The sequence below is a fragment of the Halichoerus grypus genome, chromosome 12 (genome assembly GCF_964656455.1).
Source record: "Halichoerus grypus chromosome 12, mHalGry1.hap1.1, whole genome shotgun sequence".
NCBI classification, from domain to species: Eukaryota; Metazoa; Chordata; class Mammalia; order Carnivora; family Phocidae; genus Halichoerus; species Halichoerus grypus.
The window spans coordinates 101,354,279-101,380,673 of NC_135723.1; the positions used below are offsets into that span (position 1 = coordinate 101,354,279).

General features: G+C 35.9%; 1 protein-coding gene across 3 annotated transcripts in view; it reads right to left on the reverse strand.

The window, feature by feature from the left end:
- The window catches only part of KMT2C (lysine methyltransferase 2C), a 267,212-nt gene that overhangs the window by 110,424 nt on the left and 130,393 nt on the right, over window positions 1-26,395 (reverse strand). For all 3 annotated transcript variants that reach the window (XM_078059760.1, XM_078059759.1, XM_036069051.2), the window contains exons 7-9: window positions 12,570-12,732; window positions 5,003-5,174; window positions 2,980-3,094 (exon numbers count right to left, since the gene is read on the reverse strand). In XM_078059760.1, coding sequence (XP_077915886.1) covers window positions 2,980-3,094; window positions 5,003-5,174; window positions 12,570-12,732 — 450 coding nt within the window. The remainder of the gene's footprint in view (window positions 1-2,979; window positions 3,095-5,002; window positions 5,175-12,569; window positions 12,733-26,395) is intronic.

The following is a 26,395-nucleotide window of genomic DNA, read 5'->3' on the forward strand; positions in this document are numbered from 1 at the left end:
CCTAGGACGGCAAACCACCCCCAAGCCCGACTCGGCCAGCGCTTCCCTCCCGCGGCCGGAACGCCTTTCCAGCTTCGGAAGAAGCCTCCGGCTGGCGCCACCTCCCGGCCTGCAGTCCCAGCCGCCCACGAAGCCTCCACCTGGAGAGTGACCCCTACCCTCGGGTTCCAGGGACCATTTCAGGCACCCCACTCCACCCCGGCTCTCTGAAGCCCACCCCGCCGGAGTCAACAGAAGAGCCGTGCACGGGTAACAGGAGCGCGTTTCTGTGCCGCTGGGACAAGAGCGTGAGGATGCAGAGAAATCACAGATGCAGTCTGGGAGGGCTGTTTTCTGAAAAGTGGAAAGTTTTCATAGAAATGCTAACATAAAAAAAAATTTAACTGACCTTCAAGGTTACCACAATGCAGATTTTAATGCCTGCATTTAGCATTTGTATTTATTATCATGTTAGTCCCAAGTGCCGTCAAGGGCGTACAAAAGATGCAAGATTTTACACAGTAAAATTATGGTAAAAAGAATGAGCTGCTGGGATGACACAGGAACAATGCGGCATCCACGGAGCCAGCAGAGAGGATTCTCATCTTCATACACATCAACTGACAACAGGTAAAGGACAAACAACATACCAGTAACTTAAAATGAAGAACTAATGTTCCATATTTTAGAAATAACTGGATTGATTCCCCCATTTAGTAGATTTCAATTGTACCACGATGGTGCACTCATGAACAAAAAACTTGATACTTATTGACACTTCATTACATCTAATGTTGAAGGACTGCCTGCTGGCACTTTGAGGTCTCTCATTATTCTGAACTAGTAAACAGGGTCATAGCATTATCAATACTATTTTTATATAAATACAAAAGGCATTCTCTGTATTGACATTATTAAAGCCAAAGGAAAAGCTTACACACTGAACTGGGCATGAGAAAATATCTTTCTATTAAACCCCAATCTTGGCAACTTAATGTCAGATGAAATTAGTAATTACTTTATAAATTCTATTTAGTTTTATTTTTTAAAAGTCCGTGCAATTATTGAAGATAAAGTTTATGCCTAGTTTCATGTCTGTTCTATAAAATTTAGATATTAAAAAAAACAAAAAACAGAAAAACAACCAGCTCAACCTGGGGGATGTATAGAGATAGCCTATGGATCTGGAGTCCTTAGGTCTACACCCTAATACAAAAAAAAAAAAATTACATCAAGAAATATTTTTTTTTCTTTTTTTTAAAGAAAATTTAATTTTCTTTAAAATTCTTTAAAATTTAATTTCTTAATTCTTTAAAATTTAATTTCTTAATTAAAGAGAAAAGCCCTGCTACTCAATAAGTATGACAGCATAGGGAGAGAGCATCATATATAGGATAAAACATTATAAGACAGGAAACCTGAGTTTTAGTCCCTTTTCTGCTTCTATAAGTAAGTAAACTTGGACAATTAACCACTAGGGCCTCACCAGCTCTCATCTACAATTTATTAAGTTTGCCTATATAGATTTCAAAGGAAGCACATGAACTACTTTTATGACGGATCCATCCTAGAGAACATTTAAAGAAAAGTCATAGTAAATAGTCTGTAAATATCTTCCAAACAGGAAAAAAAAAAATTAGTTTTATTCAGTCAGTTGGGAATTAAAGATAAATTTGTTTTATTCTTCTACTTTCACTTTAAGAGTTTAAATATTTTGTGCTTCCATGGAAAATACTTCTAAAATGTGTTGCTGTTCACCTGGTGGTGTACAAATAACTCTGCCCAGTAGGTAAAGTTGTCAGCCAACCTACAGGGTTCAGAGATACAGACGACAGCCTCAGTAAATTCCTCAGGAAGCGCAAAGAGACCAGCATAGAACATAAGGTCATAAAGATGCAAATAACAAAATAGATGAAAGAAGGGAGAATCACTGACTAAAAGAGTATCCAGAAAAAATTAAAAATAATTGAAAATACATCTTAAAAGTGTCACACCAAACAGAAAGATTGATATCTTAAGCAATGAAAAAAATGGAAAAATGTCTACAGACCTCTAACTCTCAAAACCAAGAGAATCTTTAAACAGCATCTATAAAATAAATATCTAAGTAAATAATCATTAAAACTACCACAGGGGAGGGACAATATACATATGCATATATAGTAGGATTCCAAATATTTAATACAAGTGTATTTATACACATAAAAAATGTGATGTACATATAAAATCACTACATAATCATCAAAATGTAGTGGATTTTAGTTCTGGATTTTAAATTAATGGATTTTAAAACTATTGCTCTGTGTTTTGGTATCCTCATGGGACCACTACACTTCTGAGAGTTTCTGAGATTAAAGATAAATCATTCAAAAACAATTTCTAAGCCATTAAGCACCATACATATGTTTACATGTTCATAACAACATTTTTCATAATAGCCTAAAATGTAAATGATCCAAATGTTCACCAACAAGTTATTTGATAAACAATTTGTGGTATGGCCATTACTTGGCAATAAAAAGGAATCACTCACGGTATGCACAAAAATATGGCTGATTCTCAAAATAATCATGCAGAGTTTAAAAAGCTAGACCTCTCCCCCCAAAAAAGACCATATACTATATGTCATTTATATAAAACTCTAGAAAACGCAAATTAATTAATGGTGAATGAAAGCAGACTGCCTGGAAGACAAGGGGCGGGGAGGTGGGAATGGGTGAACAGTTGGAAAAGAGGGATTCCCAAAGAGCACCATGAAACTTTTAGGGGTGATGAATTTGGTTGTTATCTTGAAGGTGATGATGGTTTCATAAATGTACACGTGTCAAATTAAATTGCAAACTTTAAATACTTGCGGTTTACTGAATATCAATTATACATCAATAAAGCTGTTTTTTAACAAGTTGATGATACTGTATAGATTTGAATAGGTATCCGATTTGTCTGCTCTATATAAAAAGCATACAGACGATATTTTTCTTAAAAAAATAAACAACTTACTTTGCATTTCCAGCCATTGGTTGGTACTGATTTCATAACTGGTTGAAGACAAAAAGTATGATACCCTTTGTCACACGTATCACACACTAGCATCTTGCTATCTTCTCCCGATTGTCTAAAAAATAAGATGGCATAAGATAGCATTAATGATGCCTTATCTTTAAACTTATGTTTATAACATAAGTAATCATGAGAAGAATCAATCCTAGGAACTGCCCAGTTCATCAATACCTCAGTGTCTGTTTTGTCTATGCCCAGATAATGATAGAGGTAACCCCCTAAAGGACGAGACAGACATCTTCCTAAGGTCCCTACAGGATTATCCTTACTGAATGCTCACCTATGGTGAACCTGCTTTAGCCACGTTACAATTCCTGCAGAAAAGGAGGGGCAACAAGATGAATGACTCTGACCTTTACTTTTTAAATATCTCAGTAAATATCCTTTCTAGGGGAAGGAGCTGTAACTGATAGGTGACGCTGCATGGGAAGGAACAAATCTTGTCATCGGGAATTGGAAAGACACTGTCATATAATAAAAAGAGGATCGAATTTGGCATCAGACCTATATTTGTATTCAGACTGCTGTTTTTCTAGTTGTGTGATTCCTGAACAAAATAAGCTTAGTCCTCATTTCAGGAATAAAATGTGAACAATAAAGACACTGAGAATTAAATATAATTCTGGTTGAAGAGCTTAGAATATCCTGTAAACATTAGTGCTAAATAAACAGGTATAAGAATCATCTTGTAATAATTATTAAGAATAATTATTAAGAATTGTAATAATTATTAAGAATAGTCAAAAACCTAAACTCTTTCCCTGAACATTCCTGTGCCCCAAAGATTGGGCCCCTGGCCTACAGCATGAGCTCTGCCTTGATTCTTGGCTATCAACCACTCTCAGAGACTAAGAATTTAATTCAAGAGGAGGGGAAAAGAAAAACTGGGGAATGCAAGAAGAAGAGCTGAGAGAGGAGCCCTGCGTAAAACCTGGGGACAAATAGAAGTAAAAAGGAAGATGGGTTAGTTGGCCGCCAGTTCTTTCTTACTCAGTTTAAACAAATTCTACATATAAAATTGCATGTTTTATCTCTTTAGCTACATGGAAAGATCTTAGAGGAAAGGTAATCTTTCTTCAAGTTCTCTTATTCCTTCCCAAGAAAGTAGGCACAGATATAAGATATCAAATAAGTGTTTGCTGGTATTTTAATTTTTGCCAAAATATAAAAGCATATTGTCCTATTTATTCCACATAATTGTAAGATATTGATGCTTATTGTTATCAAATTAAATTACAAATAAAACAGACTGATCATGGCAGTGGTGGGCATAATTTCTCCTGTTACAAAAGTCCTCAGCTTGTAAACAATTTGAAGACTGCTATAGATGCAGATAACTTCTCCAAATTATCATGCTAATTAGTAGCAGGAGAAAAAAAAAAATCACAGAAAAGATTGGAGAAATAACCAAAGGATGGAATACAACAAATAGGAAAGGATAACCCCATTACAAACTAGGATCGACTGAAGGTAACTGTTCTTCAGATAGATATAGGGTTTTTTTTTTTTCCTTAAGTAGTCTTAGCATAAATTGTTCTTCCTGGAATGGAAATTCAAACATATCACTGATTCTTTCACTCACTCTCATAACTACTTTCTGCAACTGGAGGTTTATTTTCCTATTAAATCTCCACCCCAGTCTCTCTCAAAAACAGTTGCTTTATTTTCTAATGCTTATTTCTTTTAAATTGTTAGTATCATTCATTTAAAATGTTTGGCAAATTGAAATTAGCTTTTTAGGCAACCAGAGGAATTTAAAATTATTAAAATTAGTTTCTGTTTAGACTTGTTTCAAAATAATGTTAATAAATATCTAGTAATTTTTTAAAACATGATGAAGTCAGTGGGAATGAATGGAGCTGCAGTATGAACAATCTTTATCAAATTACACAAACCTTTAGCACCTAGTAATAGGGTCTCTCTTAATCTCAATACACACCTTTGAGTTGAAATTAAAACTTACTTGCAGTTCTGGCACACTTTGCACTCAGGACATTGCCAACCTGCACGTTTTAATGGAGTAACCGCTATATCCAGGCACATTCCATGATAGTGCTGACCACAAGTAGTACAAAAGAACTGATCTAAGAGGTCTCCCGGGCTGTCGCACACTGCACAGTTTGCATCTTCCTTTGCTATAATTAACAGTAAAACAATGAAATTGTTGTATAAGAGTTTAATATTTTTCTGACTTTACAATTTAAAAATCACTTGAAGGGAATTTGCATGGTCAATCTTTCAGACACTGGAGGTTATGCACATTGAACTGATATCCAATCAGAAGAAGGTCTCAGTAAAACCACTCTTAAACATAGAGTTTTGCATATTTGTCCCTCCATCTACCTGAGACCATAAGCAGTTCTTATCTAATTTTATATCCCTGGTACCAGTATTGATGCTGGGCACCTACTTAATGCTCAACATACACTTGCTGAAAAGAACCAAACAGGAAAATATCAACTGAGAAATGCCTTCAGGTGCAAAAATAACCATTTTATTTGGATGTTAAATATATTTTAAAATTAACAAGATAAGTCGAGACAAAATTAAGAAATGTTAAGATCAATTAAATGCTTCTTAAGCATAAACACACTAATTTTTATTCATAGCAAATATATATATTTTTTAATCCTGGAAAACATCGTATGAAGGAGAACATTAAAGATGGAAACTACATATTCATACACAAACACAAAACTTCATATACTAATTCTATATTCATCTATATTAATTGCCAGTCTGTAAAAAGGTATTAACATCTATATAATTATGGATATCATCTATCCCTAAATGTGGATTAAAAGAAAGAGCACTTTTTAAGTTTTTACCACCTAAAACAAAAAATAAATGTAAGAATAACCTGCCTTGCCAACTACACAGTTAAACTCATGTACATAAGAAAAATAATGTGTCTAAAGTCACACCGATTTGATGATATATGTGTCTATATCTGACATTTATGTTCTCAACGAAATGGTTTGATTAGCTGATTATCTAAAGACTGTTTTAAATTGTATATACGAACCTTTTTTTCTCTTTTATTTTTTGAAGGTTTGGTCAGTCCCCTCTGGCTGTAAGCCCTTTCTACCTTCTTTTTTGTCCTCAGTCAAGCATCTTGAAACAGACTAATAATCTATTCCTTTTACTTCGCAAACCAGTTTTACAGGCCATAGAATTTCTGGCACAGAGACTTTTTGTTTTTATTTTAAAGTCCTTTTAAAATGGTAAAAACAATTCATGGTTTGAAGGCAGTACAAAAACAAGTCCCAGAATTTATCTACATGGCCAGCTGGAACCCTGGGGGCTGCACACCCACCATTCACCTGGCGCTACCTTCATGAGGCTACCAATGATCTATGAAATCCAAAGGTTACTTTTTTGACCTTATCTTATTTGCACTCTGCAGCATTTCCATTCCTCTCCACTCCCACATGACAGTACCTTGGCTTCTGTAATGGCAGCTTTCTCCTGATTTCTCCTTAGGTCTCCCATGCCTCCCTGTCACGCTGTGTTGGCTTTGTACCCCTACAATTCCTCTACATGCTGGAGTGTCTTGGGATTTTATCCTGTTCCTTCTTTTAAAATTTCGCACAGTTTCCCTTTGTGATCACACCAACCCCCATGTTATAAAATACCACCATGATTCCCAAATCTGTATCACCGGCCCCAAACTTCTTTCTAAACTACAAGATGTATTTTCAAGTCTCATGGGACCTCAACAGCCAGATGTTCTAAAAAATACTCAAAACTCAACACCTCTAAAATAAAACATTTTTAAAACCTAAACCTCTCCCTTTTTTCTCAACCAGCTGGGTAAAGGCAGAAACTCTACTATCACTATTACTCTTCCCTGACCCAACACATCCAGCCAGACACCAATTCTGACTGAGTCAACTTCCTATATATCCTTTTTCCTTCTGTTTGTACAGTTCAGTTCAGTCCACTCTGCCTTGTAATTATACTATCTTCTAAAAGGAATTCCTGCTTGTTGACCTTTCCCTAATCATCTTCTACACATCTAGAGCAAGTTTTCAAAATTGTGAATCTGTAATGCCCTGCTTAAAAGTTTACCAATAACTCCTTTTTCACGTGAAAAAAAGATCAAAATTTTCTAGCATAAGGGAAAGGAAAAAAAAAAAAAAAAGCCCTTTACCTCCCTTTCTAACAGAATCTCATGGCCACTCAGTATTCCTGGTGATACCAAGGAGTTTGCAATGCACATTCACACAACATGCTGGTCAGTGCTCATGTGCTCATACACATTGCTCCCCACTGCTTGAAATATTGTTCCTTTGCTGTGCTGTGCCCCTAGCTCTTTCCAAAGAAGCCTTCAAAACTCTGCTCACACACATTCCTGAATATCTAACATTACTACACCTAAAGATCCATCCATTTGTTGAATATTCCTTTTCCCCATATACTGAGAATACACTGTTATATAATCAAGTAATTATAACATAATACTCGGAACCCTTAAAGGGTAGGGACCTTGTTTTGTTCAACTTTGTATCCTCAATTTCCTAGCACAAATCAAGTCTTATTAAATATCTTAAATGAAGAACTTCTAAAATCACTTTTAAATGATTCTTTGAGCGGCATTCAAAATAAAGCATTAATTTAAAAATGGAAATGTCATAAATTAGTTCATTTTTGATAGAAATAACACAATAGGGCGCCTGGGTGGCTCAGTCGTTAAGCGTCTGCCTTCGGCTCAGGTCATGATCCCAGGGTCCTGGGATCGAGCCCCACATCGGGCTCCCTGCTCAGAGGAGAGTCTGCTTCTCCCTCTCCCACTCCCCCTGCTTGTGTTCCTGCTCTCGCTCTCTTTCTGTCAAATAAATAAATAAAATCTTAAAAAAAAAAAAGTAGAAATAACACAATAGGGTGAATTTTTTTAATACTAAGAGACAGTGCCAGTATTTACTCATTCAAACTATGTACATTTAAAAACTAACCCTTGATTTTTTGCCTCTCCTCAAAACTTACAGAAATTGAAGCAAATACTGTGCTCTGATTATCAGATACTCAGTTCATCTTTCTACTGTAATTTGCAGGGAACACTGTCTAAATGCTTCTGTGAAATCTTCCAGAGTTTACTATTCTGCCACTTAACTTGCCGTAGCAGCTACTAGTCACATGGGGCTACTGGGCAACTGAAAGGTGATTATCCAAACTTTACTAGGAAAAAAATAACATCAAATATCTCAAAAATTTTATTGCTTACATGCTGAAATACTAATATTCTGGATATACTGGGTTAAATATATATTTTTTAAATTAATTGTAATTTTTAAAAGTTTTTAACATGACTACTAGAAAGATTTAAATTACTCATATTGTTCACATCATATTTCTGTTGCACAGCACTGTTTTATACAGCAAAGCCCATTCTACAATAAGATAACTGTGTATATCACTGTGGCAGAGATTACTTCTTCCTCTATGATAGTTTGCAACAATTCCTTAATGGCAATACTGTCATGTTGTTCAATTAGTATGGATCACTGGTAATAAGTTAGACAAAGAAAAACATCCACATGACACATTCAGTCTAAAAACATTTCCTATGCATTATGTAAAAATAATAATAGAAAAAAAGCACTACATCAAGAAATGAGGTTGGTTCCAACCATTTCCCCAATCAGGAAGAAGATAAGTACAGAAATACCAAAACAGCCTTTTGGAGGTCATGCAAAAAATATTACTACATAGCTTAAGTGTTGTGTCAGAAATAAGCATATGAACATATACATACATATACGCCCCACAGAGATATTAAGTTTGAAGCAATAATCAAACAATGAAGTGAAATTTTTCTTTAAGTGGTTGAAAAGGCAGAAGAGATTGAGTGGAAGACTAAAGCTAAAGCTAACTTAAGAGAAGACAGGAGTTAAATCCAGGCCAATTTGGCTCCAAAGATCATGCTCTTTACAAATCGCTATTTACTCCCACTGGAAGGGCAAATAAGGTGAAGAGTATCTGCGCATGTACAGAAGGAAGAAGGAAAGTGCCAGCAAAGGCATAGAATGAAGAAGCTAAATGACGGAGGAGGAGCAAGAAAAGAGCGGGAAAAACAGAAGGATCAGCTGTGGACAAGGTCACATCCTGTGGCAGCTGCGACAAGAGAAGAGATGGAGGAAAAGACAAGAACACTGAGCCTAAATGAGAAGGGACCGTGTCAGAGACACTTGGTCAAGCTGGAAGGCGAGACTACTGCTTACGCAGGAGAATATAAACCCTGGTGAAGAACAACAGAAGTCACATTGCTGCCAGACTCCATCCTCACAGCTTTGTAACTTCCATCAACATCACAGCACCTATCATCTCTGCTTCCATTCCTGGCAGGACACTGCACTGGACTAAATGGAATCACTAGCAAGAAAAACTAAATCATGAATGTTGTCCGGAGAGGCTGGCCCACAGAGCAGGCAGGTAGGTAAGAAAGTTCAGGGACTGACAGAATTTAGGGTAACAGAAAAGTAGCAGGACTTGGTATCAAGAGATACAAAGACACCCAAGAAAATGAAGTAAGAGAAGTTAAATCTGAGTGATGAGTGAATACACTGGGAAGAGGAGGGAATGAAGAGATACACCACTCTCACGTTTGAACCCTTCCAAAACTTCTCACTGCAGACAGAATATCTAAACCCTTCCCTTGTTCACAAGACCTAGGTGATCTAGGCTTTGTTCACTCTGATGTTGTCTCTACTGTCCACCTAGGAGACACTGTATTCCAGGCACAGTGACTAGCTGTCATTCCACAATCTTGCCAGGCCCATTCCTCAAGACCTGTACAGTAGTTGTTCACTCTTTCTGGAATGTGCTTTCCTCTGATCTTGCATGGTTGGCTCCTTGCCATTTGGCTTTCCCTGAGAGGCAAAATACTACTCAGTAAGTGTATCTGGCTATGTCTCCAAGATGGTATTTAGTGTAAAATTCCTAGACAAGGTTAGTGTATTACTTGCATCATCATGAAAATAATGATGAAGCCAGGACCAGCATTTACCTATGACAAAGCACCCTAAAATTGTTTTCTGATGAAAATCTTGGCCTTGCTTATAGGTTCTCTCTTTGCTGGGATTTCTTTCTAATGAGGTCCATTTTTTTATTCAACTTTCATAAAAAGATGTCAGTCTAACTCCTAACTCAGCTACCTATCAAGCATATTGCTCTACACTTAGCCAGCAGCATAAAGAATTACATGCAATGTATACATATAATTTGGGTCTTAGATAAGAGCTGGAATAGCTACCATTTTGTAAAGCAATTCATATACACAAAGTAAAATGCTACATGGTTTCCATTAATTGTTATTTAACCCTCATAGTAACATTGGTATTTAAGCCCCATTTTTTAAAAATAATAAGTACCTTGTGCTATGACACACAATTAGATCAGCTAAAAATATTTAGGAAAGATTTTATGAAGACTATTGCATCATCTTGTAAATTACTACAATACATTCTACGTGCAAAATTCTCTATATCCTTGGATTAAGACAGGCGGTCAGAAAGCTGTGTATATATACTGCACTGGTTAAGATCCTCGAGGAATAGAATTTACTCAACTGGGCTTTGGTTTCATACCACTGGCTTATTTTGAGGGCTGTTATAAGAAATTGCCCTGTGGGATTTGTTTTGCTACAGTGTATAATGTATATATAGTCTTAGTATAAAGTGAATTCTTTTGCCATTACTATGAATCACGTCACTGTTCATACTCCCTTCTTTGTGTTGATTGCTGGAAAGCTCTGGAGCCAAGTTTGTGGCTTAGGTCTAGAAAGTATGCATTTATTTCCCAAAATACTAGTGTCACTGTTATCTTCATATTTATACTATCCTTATTTTCCCATGGCCAAATTTCCTTCCATATTTTTAGTTTTATTTTATCCTACTATTCGTGTATTTTTATGAGTCTCCATAAATCTGTTTTGGAACAAGGCACAGTGCCAATAATTTCAGGGTATCTTTTAGCTCTGTATGCCAACACAGACCTCTCATTGTATGTGTGGTGAGAGCAGCTCATCTCCTCTCAGTCCTTACACTTCATGACTTTACACAATGTCTACTATGGTCTCGAACAATAAATGAGACTATTAGAACACAGCCTGCAGTAGAAAGTAGGATGGCCATTAACTAACAAAACATTTAATATTAGAAATGTGGTCCCAGGGAAGTCTGTATATTGTTTACTGAGCTCTGAAGTATGACTAAGTACAAAACACTGAATAAAATTCAGATTCTTAAACACACATACAGTTGTTTTATTTGACTGGCAAAGTGCATTATACCACCCGGAACATAATCAACTCTGATCACCGACATCACGGTGCACCTATGTGAAGTAATTCACTACATGACGTCTTAAAATAAACAACACCCATGACAGCTGCTGTGCATGAATGTTCTTTTCTCCCAGATTTAAATATGTAATCATGAACATATTTTAAATTTTAAATCCCTTATTCACCTAAATACAATCTCACATTTCAGTTTGCCCTACCTGTAATTTCTGTCTGTGATTAAGGACAACATGATTATACACATAAACAAAAATAATTTTAACTGAAGATGAAATTATGTTCCTGAGATTATACAATCTAACTGTATTTGAGACTATTTAAGTTTAAGCCCGAGGTAGCTATATTTATGTTTCACAGACCTGGAAAAGATTTTTTTAGAAAAGCTTTCATCAATATTGCTAAGATACAGACAAAAGCTAACACTAAGGTAACTAACAGGTCACATAAAAAAGACTGAATAAAGCATCACAGAGATTTTACAATGAGACTGGAAATTCAATTTTCCAGGGGGAAAAAAATCCCAAAGTATACATGCTCATTGGAAATCCATATACTAAGAAAAAGGCAAGATCTCTGTTTAACAATAAAGATAGGAAAGAGTTATAATTTTCTGTACAACAAATTTCAAACATTTAAATATTTTCATGTAGTTATAAAATACGGTTTAGAAAAGAAAGGAAAAAAGCACAACTGAGGATTACAGGTAACCAAGATAGATAAATCAAGAAGAAGCAGTAACAGAGATTTCTATTATGATTAGCAGGGCTATACAATTACCAAGAATTTCAAAAGTGTTTGCTAAGCCTATTAATGTACACCCTGAAATAACACCTGAGTGAATCATCTTCTAATTCTCTAACTGGATGGTATTTTGGTGTAGAAGACACTGAATACTGTTTAACTTTTTAAATGACTTTATAGTACATACTAAAATACTTTATACTCAGTATTTCTTTCTACAGTGGTTTAAAAAAAATTTTTTTAATAAGAATTTAAAACATGCAAACTGTCTTTGAAATTTCAAGGAAATACCTTTGGTATTTTTCAATGATATTGGTGATAACAGATTCCCCCCCGAGGATCTCTGGCAAAGATCCCTTAGATTATCAAGATTATATAATATTACCTTTTAATACAAGCAAAATAACAATTAGGGAGTTTACAATATTAGTTATTTGAAGTAAGTACACTGATAAATGTTTAAAAAGTAGGTCTATAGTAAACTTACATCTTTCGGGAGCTTGGTCGATGTGCTCTGGACACAGAAGGAAGAAGTTCCGAAAGTCCTGAAAGGTACCAGCTCCCGCAGCACAAGGATAATGGTACATCTGGGTGCATTTCTCTTCACAGCATTTAATAGTGGCTCCAAGGTGCTTACAAAATGCACATCGCTGAAAGGGGGCAAATGGGAAAGAAATCTCTTTATAAGACCTGGAAAAGGAGCATTCAAATGTGGGGCTAGGAAGGTATTTAAAAAAAGTCTTGCATTCACTACTAGTAAAACAATTTAAACCTCCGTAATACTAAATAAAGGATCCATTAAAAATGAGAAAATCTAAAGTACTCAGTTGAGTGCTTGGTATAATACAGGTTCATCCATTCAAGTTTAGAAAGTGAGCATTTCACTTTTTTCTACTGACTTTTGCCAAAAACAACTAAAAACTTTTTAAATTAGTAATATGGTTGAAAAGGCAGGTGTCTAGTTGTGGGTTATTTCAACACATTTTAAATCCCACCAACAAACCATTTAAAATGAATCTATACTGTTTACAAAACCTCTTACTATTTTCACCCTACCTAAAAATAAGTGTGAAATAAACCACACTCAATCGTAGAATACGTTAATAAGGGATGATCCTAGGATTAAAGGTATACCTACAAATCTACACATTTCCCTGTAGCAATTAGTTTCAAGTTTCTTAATAAAAACTGGGAATGGGAAGAAAAATTACATCATCTAGGTATCTCCTTTCCCTATTTCAACCTGCCTCTACTCTCTTGCTAGTGGTAAAAGCAGAGAAGGAAGCTCCAATACAAACACAGGGGAAGTGCAGGGCAACTAAAGGTGTAAGAAGTCAATACAAATTGCCTACAATGTGACCTGTACTTACTCAGCTTTCCCTAAGAATGATTAATAAACTCTCCCTCATCCTCCCAAGGTAATTCTGGGTATCACTTTCTTTGTGGGTCTTTTGCCAGATAGCCTGCATCATACATTATAAAATCTCTCTTCTGCAGATGCCTAGCTGTCTATCTTGTATAGGCTTCTGTTTTAGCATTCATGCCATTGCATGAGAATTATTTACTTGTCTTTTCATCCTAGTCCTGGATCCTTGAGGAGAGGCACATATTTTGCTATCTTTGTATCTGTAGCACTGTGAATGCCACTTGACACAGAAAGCCCTAATAAACAGGTGTTCATATTTATATGTACTAAATGGACTTCACTGTTGGTAATCTCATTGTTAAGTGTGGTTCATGAAAGCATAATTGAAACAACAGAAGCCAAATGGGACAATCTGTGGTAAAACTGGCCCTCCTGAAAGAAGTTGCTAACATTACTAAGAAGATCTTTTTTTTAAAAGATTTTATTCATTTATTAGAAGAGAGAGAGAGCATGGGGGGGGTGGCACAGAGAGGAGGAAGAGGGAGAGAGAGAGAGAAGCAGACTCCCCACTGAGCAGAGAGCCCGATGCAGAACTCAATCCCAGGACGCTGAGATCATGACCTGAGCCAAAGTCAGACGCTTAACAGACTGAGCCACCCAGGCGCCCCAAGAAGATCTTCACATGCTAACATACTTATTCTATATTCTGCTAGTCTATCAGAGGATACAATAGTTTTTATTTTATTATTATTTATCTATTTATTTATTTGACAGAGAGAGACACAGCGAGAGAGGGAACACAAGCAGGGGGAGTGGGAGAGGGAGAAGCAGACTCCCCTCTGAGCAGGGAGCCCGATGTGGGGCTCGATCCCAGGACCCCGGGATCATGACCCGAGCCGAAGGCAGAGGCTTAACGACTGAGCCACCCAGGCGCCCCTACAATAGTTTTTAAATTATAATTCATTCCAGCATTTTATATAAGGTGCCATCAAATTCTTCCATCAGTCCATGGCACTGAACCAATGTAACAATGTTTAGTATCTCTTGATGAGTCTTCTACACATTTTGAGTACTGTCAATAGACCACTATAGCGTCTAGGTGACTCATAAACACTAGTTGTATCTGTGGCATTTCTGTTGTCTATAATGTCCACAAGTTCAAAGACTAATAAACATTTCACTTCTCTTTTTGTACTTATGGGTGCTACATCATTAAAAAGACAAGAAAAGCAAGCTTTATTTCTCTTTGTAAAGTGTAATAACCAGCTTTTTCTGATTATTATTATTTTTATGTTATGACGTCTCAGGGTCTCTAAATATGTTTAGTGTATTAACACAACCCAGAATTTATTTTTTTTTATTATTGTTATGTTAATCACCATACATTACATCATTAGTTTTTGATGTAGTGTTCCATGATTCATTGTTTGCGTATAACACCCAGTGCTCCATGCAGAACGTGCCCTCCTCAATACCCATCACCAGGCTAACCAATCCTCCCACCCCCCTTCCCCTCTAGAACCCTCAGTTTGTTTTTCAGAGTCCATCATCTCTCATGGTTCGTCTCCCCCTCCGATTTCACCCCCTTCATTCTTCCCCTCCTGCTATCTTTTTTTTTTTTTTAACATATAACGTATTATTTGTTTCAGAGGTACAGGTCTGTGATTCAACAGTCTTACACAATTCACAGTGCTCACCATAGCACATACCCTCCCCAATGTCTGTCACCCAGTCACCCCATCCCTCCCACCCACCACCACTCCAGCAACCTTCAGTTTCTTTCCTGAGATTAAGAATTCCTCATGTCAGTGAGGTGAGGTCATATGATACATGTCTTTCTCTGGTTGACTTCTTTCACTCAGAATACCCTCCAGTTCCATCCATGTCGTTGCAAATGGCACGATTTCATTCCATTTGATGGCTGCATAATATTCCATTGTGTATATATACTTCTTTATCCATTCATCTGTCGATGGACATCTTGGCTCTTTCCACAGTTTGGCTATTGTGGACATTGTTGCTATAAACATCGGAGTGCACGTACCCCTTCGGGTCCCTACATTTGTATCTTTGGGGTAAATACCCAGTAGTGCAATTGCTGGATCGTATGGTAGCTCTATTTCCAACTTTTTGAGGAACCTCCATACTGTTTTCCAGAGTGGCTGTACCAGCTTGCATTCCCACCAACAGTAACACAACCCAGAATTAACAACATGTGTAACATCTAAGTAGTCTGAGTATCCTTGAGTCATACTGGAAAGACCAAGAAAATGCTGAAGGAGGAAAGTGCATTTGTATGTCCAACTGATCACTAAAAAGTTTTTACATTAACTCATTAACATAACAAAATAATTTCAGCTAAACTGTTAAAATCTAGAATCTCCATTATTTTTTAGCATATGGCAAGTTGTACAGAAGCCTTTTGCACTAAAAATAATTTTGGCAAATAAAATATGACTTTTATTTAAGAGCATAATAAGGAAACAAAATAATTTAAATTGATCCTCTTCCCAATGTCTATATCATTTTAAAAACATCAACATGTTCTCTTAATCACATTTGCAATGGAAAATATTACGTGACATTAGCTAAACTACTATGAGAAGTCCTGGAATGTATCCAACATACTAATTTACAATAACATATAAAGATACAGGGAATAAAGGAAGGGAAATAAAATACTAACTGCATTTAAGTGAACGTTTCAAGCCCATCTGTTATAATTACATAGCTAATGAAAGACATTTGGCATTGAAAGAAAATGTATCCTTGATATATAGACTGGAATAGATCTTTCTGAACAAAATAAAAACATTTGTAAAATTGTAGAAATTATGAAAGAATAGATTTCCACAGGGAACTTCTCTAACATTAGCATTCCTGTACAACACATATTAGAAATGAAACAAATTATAAACTAAGTAACAATTACAAAGCTAATTAACATTTGGGGAGAGGGAGGTAAAGTAAATAGCTCTTAAATCGTTTACCAACTAAACAATTTATTTGAATCAGTATTTAAAACCCCTAAATAGCATTTTATTTTTTCTTTTTTTAATCATTAAAAAAAGAAAAAGAGAGGTAGAAGAAAAAAAGTGTTATAATATCTTGACAACTGTCCAAGAGCACATCCAAGAAAAAACTCTCAATTAGAGTTTGTATTGCCAACTACTGTTAAGAATAAGTTTGAGGGGGGCGCCTGGGTGGCTCAGATGGTTAAGCATCTGCCTTCAGCTCAGGTCATGATCCCAGGGTCCTGGGATCGAGTCCCACATCAGGCTCCCTGCTCGGAAGGGGGCCTGCTTCTTCCTCTCCCTCTGCTGCTCCCCCTGCTTGTGCTCTTTCGCTCTGTCAAATAAATAAATAAAATCTTTAAAAAAAAAAAAAAAAAAGAGTAAGTTTGAGGAATTTCCAAAACTTTTATTTCACTAGACTGAAATAAGGAAGGTTCTCTCAAAATAAATCTGAAATACAAAACAAAGCAGGATCAACAAAATTTCAGAGATTAAGGTTAAAGATGAGTTATAAAACAGTAACAAAAAGTTTGAGGCTATTCCAAAGTTCGTCCAATTAATTATGAAGTATTTATTCTGTATCAACTATGGCTATGGGCTAAGTGCTTGAGGAAATATCAGATAATATTATAGGTTTTCCATATACCAAACTTTTTAACCTTTCCCAAACTTTTCTTATCAGTCAACTGGGATTCTCACAGAATGCTGAAGGCAGAATAAAGAATAAGGACAGAAAGTAAGAAAAACAAGAAAAATGACATGGAAAACTGATCCACAAAATCCAGTGTCTCTTTAAGCAAGAGTACCAGAAGGAGAGAAAATAGAAGGATTATAACCAGAGAAATTATTCTAAAAAAAATTATGGAAGTATCTAATAATAAAAGCTAACAAGTACTAAGCATAATTTCATTGAACAGGTGGGGGAGCCAGAGGAGTCTTTCTCTCTGTTCACTGATCTTTGTATCACTATAAAAGCACCTAAGCTTAATATCTGCCACGTTGCCTCTCTAATCAGAAAATACCCACTTCAGATTAAAATGTCTCACACCTAGAAACACTGGCAAAATTTTAAGATAACGAAGAAAAGGAAAAATTCCAGTAGCCTCACAAAAGAAAACAGGCCAGCTACAAAGAAAGGAGAATCAGTCATTACTTCTCATTAGCAATATTCAATGCAAAAAACAAAAAAAATCATCCGAGGTCGACAAAAAAATTATTTGAAGCTACAATTTTAATACCTGCTAAGTTTACATTCAAGTCCATGGATAATAAACATAAACAGGTTAAATTCCCTATTAAAAAAACAGTAACTTTCAAAATGTGCAAAATATACTTTATATATGTCACACACACACATGCTAAATATATATACACACACATTTTATTTATGTATGTTTGTACATATATACACGTATGTATGTGTGTATATGTACATATATGTGCATGAGGCACAGTGACACAGCAAATTCAAAAATAAGAGCTGAAGGGAAAAGCACCAACAAATGCTATCAAAAAGAAAGCAGCTATAGCAAAGAAAATTGGATCCAAACCAAAAAGTGGTGAATAGGGCAAAGATAAAGTTCACATTAAAATAAGTCTGTTAAAAAATTCCAACAGAACAAGAAACAGTTATTAAAGTTTACATACCTCGTATGAATTTCCTTGACATATAAAGTAAAACTGAGTAGAAATATGTACATGAATAAGTCAGACTTTAATATAGCTCTCAGAAATAAAGATACAGATATGAAATAAATAATTTAATAACAGTGATCAAGTTTGATTCAAACTTACACATACACAGATCTCCATAATCCAAAACCAGAGAATATATATCCTATTCAAACATACAGAGAATTCTTTTTTTATTTTTCAGAATTATTTTTAATTCACTATACATATAACCATAAAAAAAGTCCACAAATTCAAAAAATCAAATATTTCCTAGCCCATATGCAAAAAAGCAGGTATTTCCTAAACCTGATACATTAATAATTATGAATTTACAACAAACTCAAAAAAAGCAGATTTCTTTTAAATCAAAAGAAAAAACATATTGTTTTTTAAACGATTGAATAAGAAACATGTCAAAATCTTTGAGATGTGGCAAATTTGGTTATGAAAAAAATACAGCTTGAAAAATGCAAAACTCAAGACCAAAGGATAAAAATAAATGAAGCTAGATTTAAAAACTGAAGCAAGTAAGAACCAACATATACTGCATGAGATTAGACATCTCAGGAAGTAAACCCACCCTAAAATTGTGTTTAAGAAGATGTCATTCATGAGATTCGGGTGTTAAAGTCTCTATCAAAAGAATTAGTGTTTGCTTTAGAAAAAATATGCTTAAAATAGAACTGACTGAAATAAAAATCAGGGGCGCCTGGGTGGCTCAGTCATTAAGGGTCTGCCTTCGGCTCAGGTCATGATCCCAGGGTCCTGGGATCGAGCCCCGCATTGGGCTCCCTGCTCTGCAGGAAGCCTGCTTCTCCCTCTCCCACTCCTCCTGCTTGTGTTCCCTCTCTCGCTCTCTCTCTGTCAAATAAATAAAATAAAATCTTTTTAAAAAAATAAAAATAAAAATAAAAATCAATCTACCAAAAAATTTTATATATAAATTGTCTTAAAGTCATGAATATCTTGATGAGTGATTTGTTGTTGCTGTTCTGGCCCAGTTAATTATTCTGGTTTGTACACTAACAAACATACATTTCTGACTGAAACATCTGCTAAAACAAACAAACAAAATTAAATAACATTACAAAATCAAAATGGACAGTGCTGTGAATGAGATTTTTCTCCCACCAGTATCTTCCCTTTCTGACCCATCTTCCTCACTGCTGTCACAAAGGTCTTTTCTTTTTTTTACTAATTTTTTAATTTAAAAAAAAAATTTTTTTTAATTATGTTATGTTAGTCACCATACAATACTTCATTCGTTTTTGATGTAGTGTTCCATGATTCATTATCTGCGTTTAACACCCAAGGCTCCATGCAATACGTGCCCTCCTTAATACCCATCACCAGGCTAACTCATCCCCCCACCCCCCCTTCCCTCTGAACCCCTCAGTTTGTTTCCTGGAGTCCACAGTTTCTCATGGTTCGTCTCCCCCTCTGATTCCCCCCCTTCATTTTTCCCTTCTTTCTCCTAATGTCCTCGGTGCTATTCCTTATGTTCCACATATAAGTGAAATCATATGATAATTGTCTTTCTCTGCTTGACTTATTTCACTTAGCATAATCTCCTCCAGTCTCATCCATGTTGATGTAAAAGTTGGGTATTCATCCTTTCTGATGGCTGAGTAATATTCCGTTGTATAAATGGACCACATCTTCTTTATCCATTCATCTGTTGAAGGGCATCTCGGCTCCTTCCACAATTTGGCTATTGTGGACATTGCTGCTATGAACATTGGGGTGCATGTGCCCCTTCTTTTCACTACATCTGTGTCTTTGGGGTAAATACCCAGTACTGTGATTGCTGGGTCATAGGGTAGTTCTATTTCTAACTTTTTGAGGACCCTCCACACTGTTTTCCATAGTGACTGTACCAAGTGCATTCCCACAAACAGTGTAAGAGGGGTCCCCTTTCTCCACATCCTCTCCAACATTTGTTGTTTCCTGCCTTGTTCATTTTTGCCATTCTAACTGGTGTAAGGTGGTATCTCAATGTGGTTTTGATTTGAATTTCCCTGATGGCTAATGATGACGAACATTTTTTCATGTGTCTGTTAGCCATTCATGTGTCTGTTAGCCATTCGTATGTCTTCTTTAGAGAAGTGTCTGTTCATGTCTTCTGTCCATTTTCTGATTTGATTATTTGTTTTTTGGGTGATGCTGAATATTTCTTCATGTGTCTGTTAGCCATTCATATGTCTTCTTTAGAGAAGTATCTGTTCATGTCTTCTGCCCATTTTTTGATTTGATGATTTGTTTTTTGGGTGTTGAGTTTGAAAAGTTCTTTATAGATCTTGGATACCAGCCCTTCATCTGTAGTGTCATTTGCAAATATCTTCTCCCATTCCGTGGGCTGCCTCTTAGTTTTGTTGACTGTTTCCTTTGCTGTGCAGAAGCTTTTTATCTTGATGAAGTCCCAAAAGTTCATTTTTGCCTTTGTTTCCCTTGCCTTTGGAGACGTGTCTTGAAAGAAGTTGCTGTGGCCGATTACTAGAACTATACACTAACAATGTAACTGTAGAAAGAGAAATTAGGGAGTTGATTCCATTTACAATAGCACCAAAAACCATAAGATACCTCGGAATAAACCCAACCAAAGAGGTAAAAGATCTACACTCTAGAAACTACAGAACACTTATGAAAGAAATTGAAGAAGTCACAAAAAGATGGAAAAATATTCCATGCTCATGGTTTGGAAGAATAAACATTATAAAAATGTCTATGCTGCCCAGAGCAATCTACACTTTCAATGCAATCCCTATCAAAATACCATCAACATTTTTCAAATAGCTGGAACAAACAATCCTAAAATTTGTATGGACCCAGAAAAGACCCCGAACCACCAAGGAAATGTTGAAAAAGAAAAACAAAGCTGGGGCCATCACGTTGCCTGATTTCAAGCTATGTTACAAAGCTGTGATCACCAAGACAGCATGGTACCTGCACAAAAACAGACACACAGATCAATGGAACAGAATAGAGAGCCCAGATATGGACCTTCAACTCTATGGTCAACTAATCTTCGACAAAGCAGGAAAAAAACATCCAATGGAAAAAAGACAGTCTCTTCAATAAATGGTGCTGGGGAAATTGGAGCTATATACAAAAGAATGAAACTCGACTATTCTCTTACACCACACACAAAGATAAACTCTAAATGGATGAAAGACCTCAATGTAAGACAGAAATCCATCAAAATCCTAGAGGAGAACATAGGCAGTAACCTCTTTGACACAACGGTCTTTCTAAGGGAGTCCCAGATACTTCTGGATCAGGTCCAATCTCCTCAATATGGGACTGTGGCAGGTAGACTCCTAAAATGCCTGTACTCCCCACTTTTACCCCCAACATGTCCACCCCTAATCCAGAGACTTGTAAAAAAATATATATATATGATGAAATATCATGACACAGATTATATTACATGGTAAATGGATTTTTTGCAGATGTGATTAAAGCTGCTATTCAACTGATGCTGAATTAATCAAGGGAGAGATTAGTCTATTCAAATTACACAATTCCTTTAAAAGCAGAAAGTTTTCTCCAGCTGGTCGGAGAAAGGAAAGTCAGAGAAATTCAAAACAAGGGAAGGATTCAATACATCACTGCTATCTTTGAAGACAAAAGGAGCCACATGCAAGGTCCAGGAGTGGCCTCTAGGAGCTGACAGCAACCCCAAGTAAGGCTGGCCAACTGGCAAATGGCCAATAAAGAAATGGTGACCTCAGTATTGCAACTGCACAGAACAGAATTCTACCCTCACCTAAATGAACTTAGAAGAGGATTCTCCCCCAGGGCCTTTGGATAAGCACCCAGGCTGGTAGACATCTTTAAGACCCTAAACAAAGAACACAGTTGAGCCTGCCCAAACCTCTGACCTAGAGAAGTATGACCTCATAAATGGGGGCTGCTTTAAGCCATTAAATTTATGGTAATTTATTATATAGCAATAGCTCACATTTACCACATTTCACAAAGTGGTTTGTTCTCTGCCAAATCACTATTTGTATTTTTAAGAAAATTTTTCTATTATACTTACATTACACAGTGTCTTCTTTACTCAAAACTATTAAGTAAACAGGGTAAATATTTTAAACTCCATCCTAGTAATGAAGCAGCAAAACCTAAGAGAAACTCTCCTAACATAACCATTTGAGTCAAGCATTCTGAGTACACAAATGTGCCCTCTATCTATTGCATCAAGGAAATAGTAAATTCTCTAGTTGATAACAACATACATAAATCAGAAACCCTAACCAAATAACCATAATCGCTATAATCTTTAACATAACCATAAATAAAAACATGAATAAATTTGACTACATAAAACTTTTAAACTTTTATATGGTTAAAAACCATGCATATCTCAGAGAAAATCAAATGACAAAAAAAATTTTTTTAAATAACCTGCAATTTGAATTACAAATGTCTAGTATCTTGAATATATAAAAGTTTATAAATTATAAAAATGAGTACAACTTAAAAATAGACAATGACACTTTATAGAAGCACATAATTTAGGGAAGACATAAAGTGGGCCAATAAAACATATTTAACATGCAGGATTTAGTGAACATTATTTCCCAGCAACCAGGTCAACCACTTTACAAGAATGACCTTATTCAAGTCTAACAAACCACCATTTTAGGTGGATACCATTACTGCTCATTTTACAAATGAGGCACAGAGAGATTGAATTCCTTGCCCTCCCTTACAAAGCCAGGAAGTGAAAGAGGAATTGAACTGGAGGAGTTCATAATTAGTTAGATATGGGTAATTAATGCAAATTCCATTAACACACTGAATAGTTTGTCTCACTTATATCCTCACTCTCAGGAGAAGGTAGCCACTTTGGGATGTGAATTCCATAAAATACTAATCCTCACTGACTACCAAAAGAAACACACTATAATGTTCATAAAACACAATTCATAATACTTTCAAATTGAAAAGCCCCAATGCCCAACAGTAAAACGGGTAAATTACAGTATTCTGATAACAGAATACTACAATCTATCAATGAGAATAAATGAATGACAATTACAATTAGCATTTGGTGAATCTCACCAACATAATGGCATGTGAAAAGAGAAAACAGTACTTGTATGAGTCCAATTATATAAAGTACAAAAACAGACAAGACTAATTTATGATGTTAGTAATAATGATAATGCTTGCCTCTAGGGAGTTAAAAGTAGTGACCAAAAGGAACAGAATCCTGGGGTGCTATTATTCATTTCTTGAACTAATCTCAGTTTATGTGCATTGATCTTATTTAAGGGTGTTCATAGAAATGTACACCTATAGGGCGCCTGGGTGGTTCAGTTAGTTAAGCGACTGCCTTAGGCTCAGGTCATGATCCTGGAGTCCCAGGATCGAGTCCTGCATCGGGCTCCCTGCTCGGCGGGGAGTCTGCTTCTCCCTCTGCCCCTCCCCCCTCTCATGTGCTCTCTCTCATTCTCTCTCTCTCAAATAAATAAAATCTTTAAAAAAAAAAAAAAGAAATGTACACCTATAATAAGTACATTTTGCTGTGTATGTATCATACTTCAATAAAAAGTTTTTTAGAAAATTAAGAGAATTTTAGGGGTGCCTGGGTGGCTCAGTCATTAAGCATCTGCCTTTGGCTCAGGTCATGATCCCAGGGTCCTGGGATTGAGTCCCTCATCGGGCTCCCTGCTCGGCGGGAAGCCTGCTTCTCCCTCTTCCACTCCCCCTACTTGTGTTCCTGCTCTCGCTATCTCTCTCTGTCAAATAAATAAATACAATCTTAAAAAAAAAAAAAAAGAAAAGAAAATTCAGAGAATTTAAGGTGAAAACTAAACTGGTAAGGGATAATATTTGCCCTTTTATTTCTCATATGAAATTCTATATAAATACTACTATTCTACCTGATGTGTTTCTATCAGTGGATTAAAAAAAATTTTTTTAAAGATTTTATTTATTTATATGACAGAGAGAGAGACAGCGAGAGAGGGAACACAAGCAGGGGGAGAGGGAGAAGCAGGCTTCCCGCCGAGCAGGGAGACGGATGCGGGGCTCGATCCTAGGACCCTGGGATCATGACCTGAGCTGAAGGCAGACACTTAATAACTGAGCCACCCAGGCGCCCCAGTGGATTAAAATTTCTTATTCGTCTCCAGTAACCTGCAGTATATTAAGATATTAGTTGAGAGAATAATATGGATGAATGCACTGTAAATCTAATTCTAAGATATTCATCCCTAGCCAAAAAAAAAAAAGGAAAGAAAGGAGGAAGGAAAGGAATACATATAACTACCACATAAACCATCTATTATTTGGTTATTACTAAGAGCACAGAATGAAGTAGTACACATTATCAATCACATTATAACAATGATTGTTTGAAAATTAGAGTATTTGAAAACTGAAACATTTTAATTTAAACATAAGTTTAACATGATACTAGAGTTAGCAAGACAACACTGCATACAAAAGAGTTTAAAACTTCTAAAAGAAAATTTAAAAGCTTTTATGTCAGTACAGGTAAACACAAACATAATATGATTACAGTTAACTGGATGCATTTAAATCATGTCCTTTAAAAACTTAAGAACAGCTACATTTGCATGCCATTTGGTCCAAATTTTGATGTCAATTAGTAGATTTAGCCCACATTTATCTTTTTTAAAGATTTATTTATTTGAGAGAGAGAAAAAGGGTGTGCGAGCGCGTGGTTGGTGGGGAAGGGGGAGAAAGAGAAAACTCAAGCAGACTCCCCACTGAGTACAGAGCCCAATGTGGGGCTCAATCCCAGGACCTCAGTCAGCTGAGATCATGACCTGAGCCAAAATCACTTGAGTCTGCCACTGAACCGACTGAGCAACCCAGGTGCCCCTAGCCCACATTTAAAACCTTTACAAGGAGGATGCCCACCTTCATAAAAGATTCCAACGGTAGTATAAGAACCGTTTATTCTTACAAACAATAAACTAATAGAATAAGGTCATCCAAACAGAAGTTATATTTATAAAAAGCTAGTAAATATATCCACACAGTCAATATAGGTGAACCAGATTCTGGATGAATAAAACTCTCGTACCTGACTTTGGAGACCAAACTGTGTTTCCCACCTATCTCACAGAGAAGTGACAGAGCAGACTTCCATTACTGTCCACTGACAAAATGCTACTCAGCAAGTAAGCACGCTAGCAAACATTAGGATCACATAAATATCAGTAAAAATATTAACAAACTAAAATGCTTGTAGCAGCTGAATTATATATCGAGTATTTATATAATCATAGCAAATAACTCAAATATGTTGTACGCCACTCATGGGCTCAAAGGATGATAGCAAAAAGCAATGAAAATATTAAATCTCATTATTGATCTACTACCTTTGGATGTTTATTTCGATTTTTTAATTTTTTTAATTTTTTTTTTAGAAATCTCTATGTCCAACCCATGATCCCGAGACCAAGAGTCACATGCTGCTTCAACTGAGCCAGCCAGGCACCCCATTTGGATTTCTCTTAGGTTGATGCACAAAATAAACAATAATTTTCCTTTTTCTTTTAGTAACTTTTCAATTACAGGAAAAATTAACTAAATTTAAAAGAAAAGATACAATTATAGATTGGATAAGGGAATAAAAATTTTTAAAGATATAAAGAACTACTGAATTAAATTGAAAAATATCAATATGAACTCATGATTTTGAAAAATATCTTTTCTTTATGTGATTTATTTTTGACCAGTAGTCAAGATAATTCAGGGGAACAACAGCCTTTTAGAATGATGCTGGAACAACTGAATATCCACATGGAAATCAAAGAACCTTGAACCTTATATCTTGTATTCTCACACCATACACGTAATTTAACTATAAAATGAATAAAAAACCTTAAGGTAACCTTGGAATATGCAATAATATTTTTATATAAGGCATACCAAGCATAATCCTTAAAAGAAAATATTTGAAAATTGACAAATGACATACTTCATCAAAATTAAACCCTCTGTGCCCCACATCGGGCTCCCTGCTCAGCGGGAAGCCTGCTTCTCCCTCTCCCACTCCCCCTGCTGTGTTCCCTCTCTCGCTGTCTGTCAAATAAATAAAATCTAAAAAAAAAAAAAATAAACCCTCTACTCATCAAAAAGCACTAAAAAAAATGAAAGCAAGATGCAACTAGGCAAAAATACTTAAAAAATTCATCTCTAATAAATGATTTCTATGTAGAATATATAAAAAACTCTTTTCACTCAATAGTAATGAGAAGACAAATCGATTGG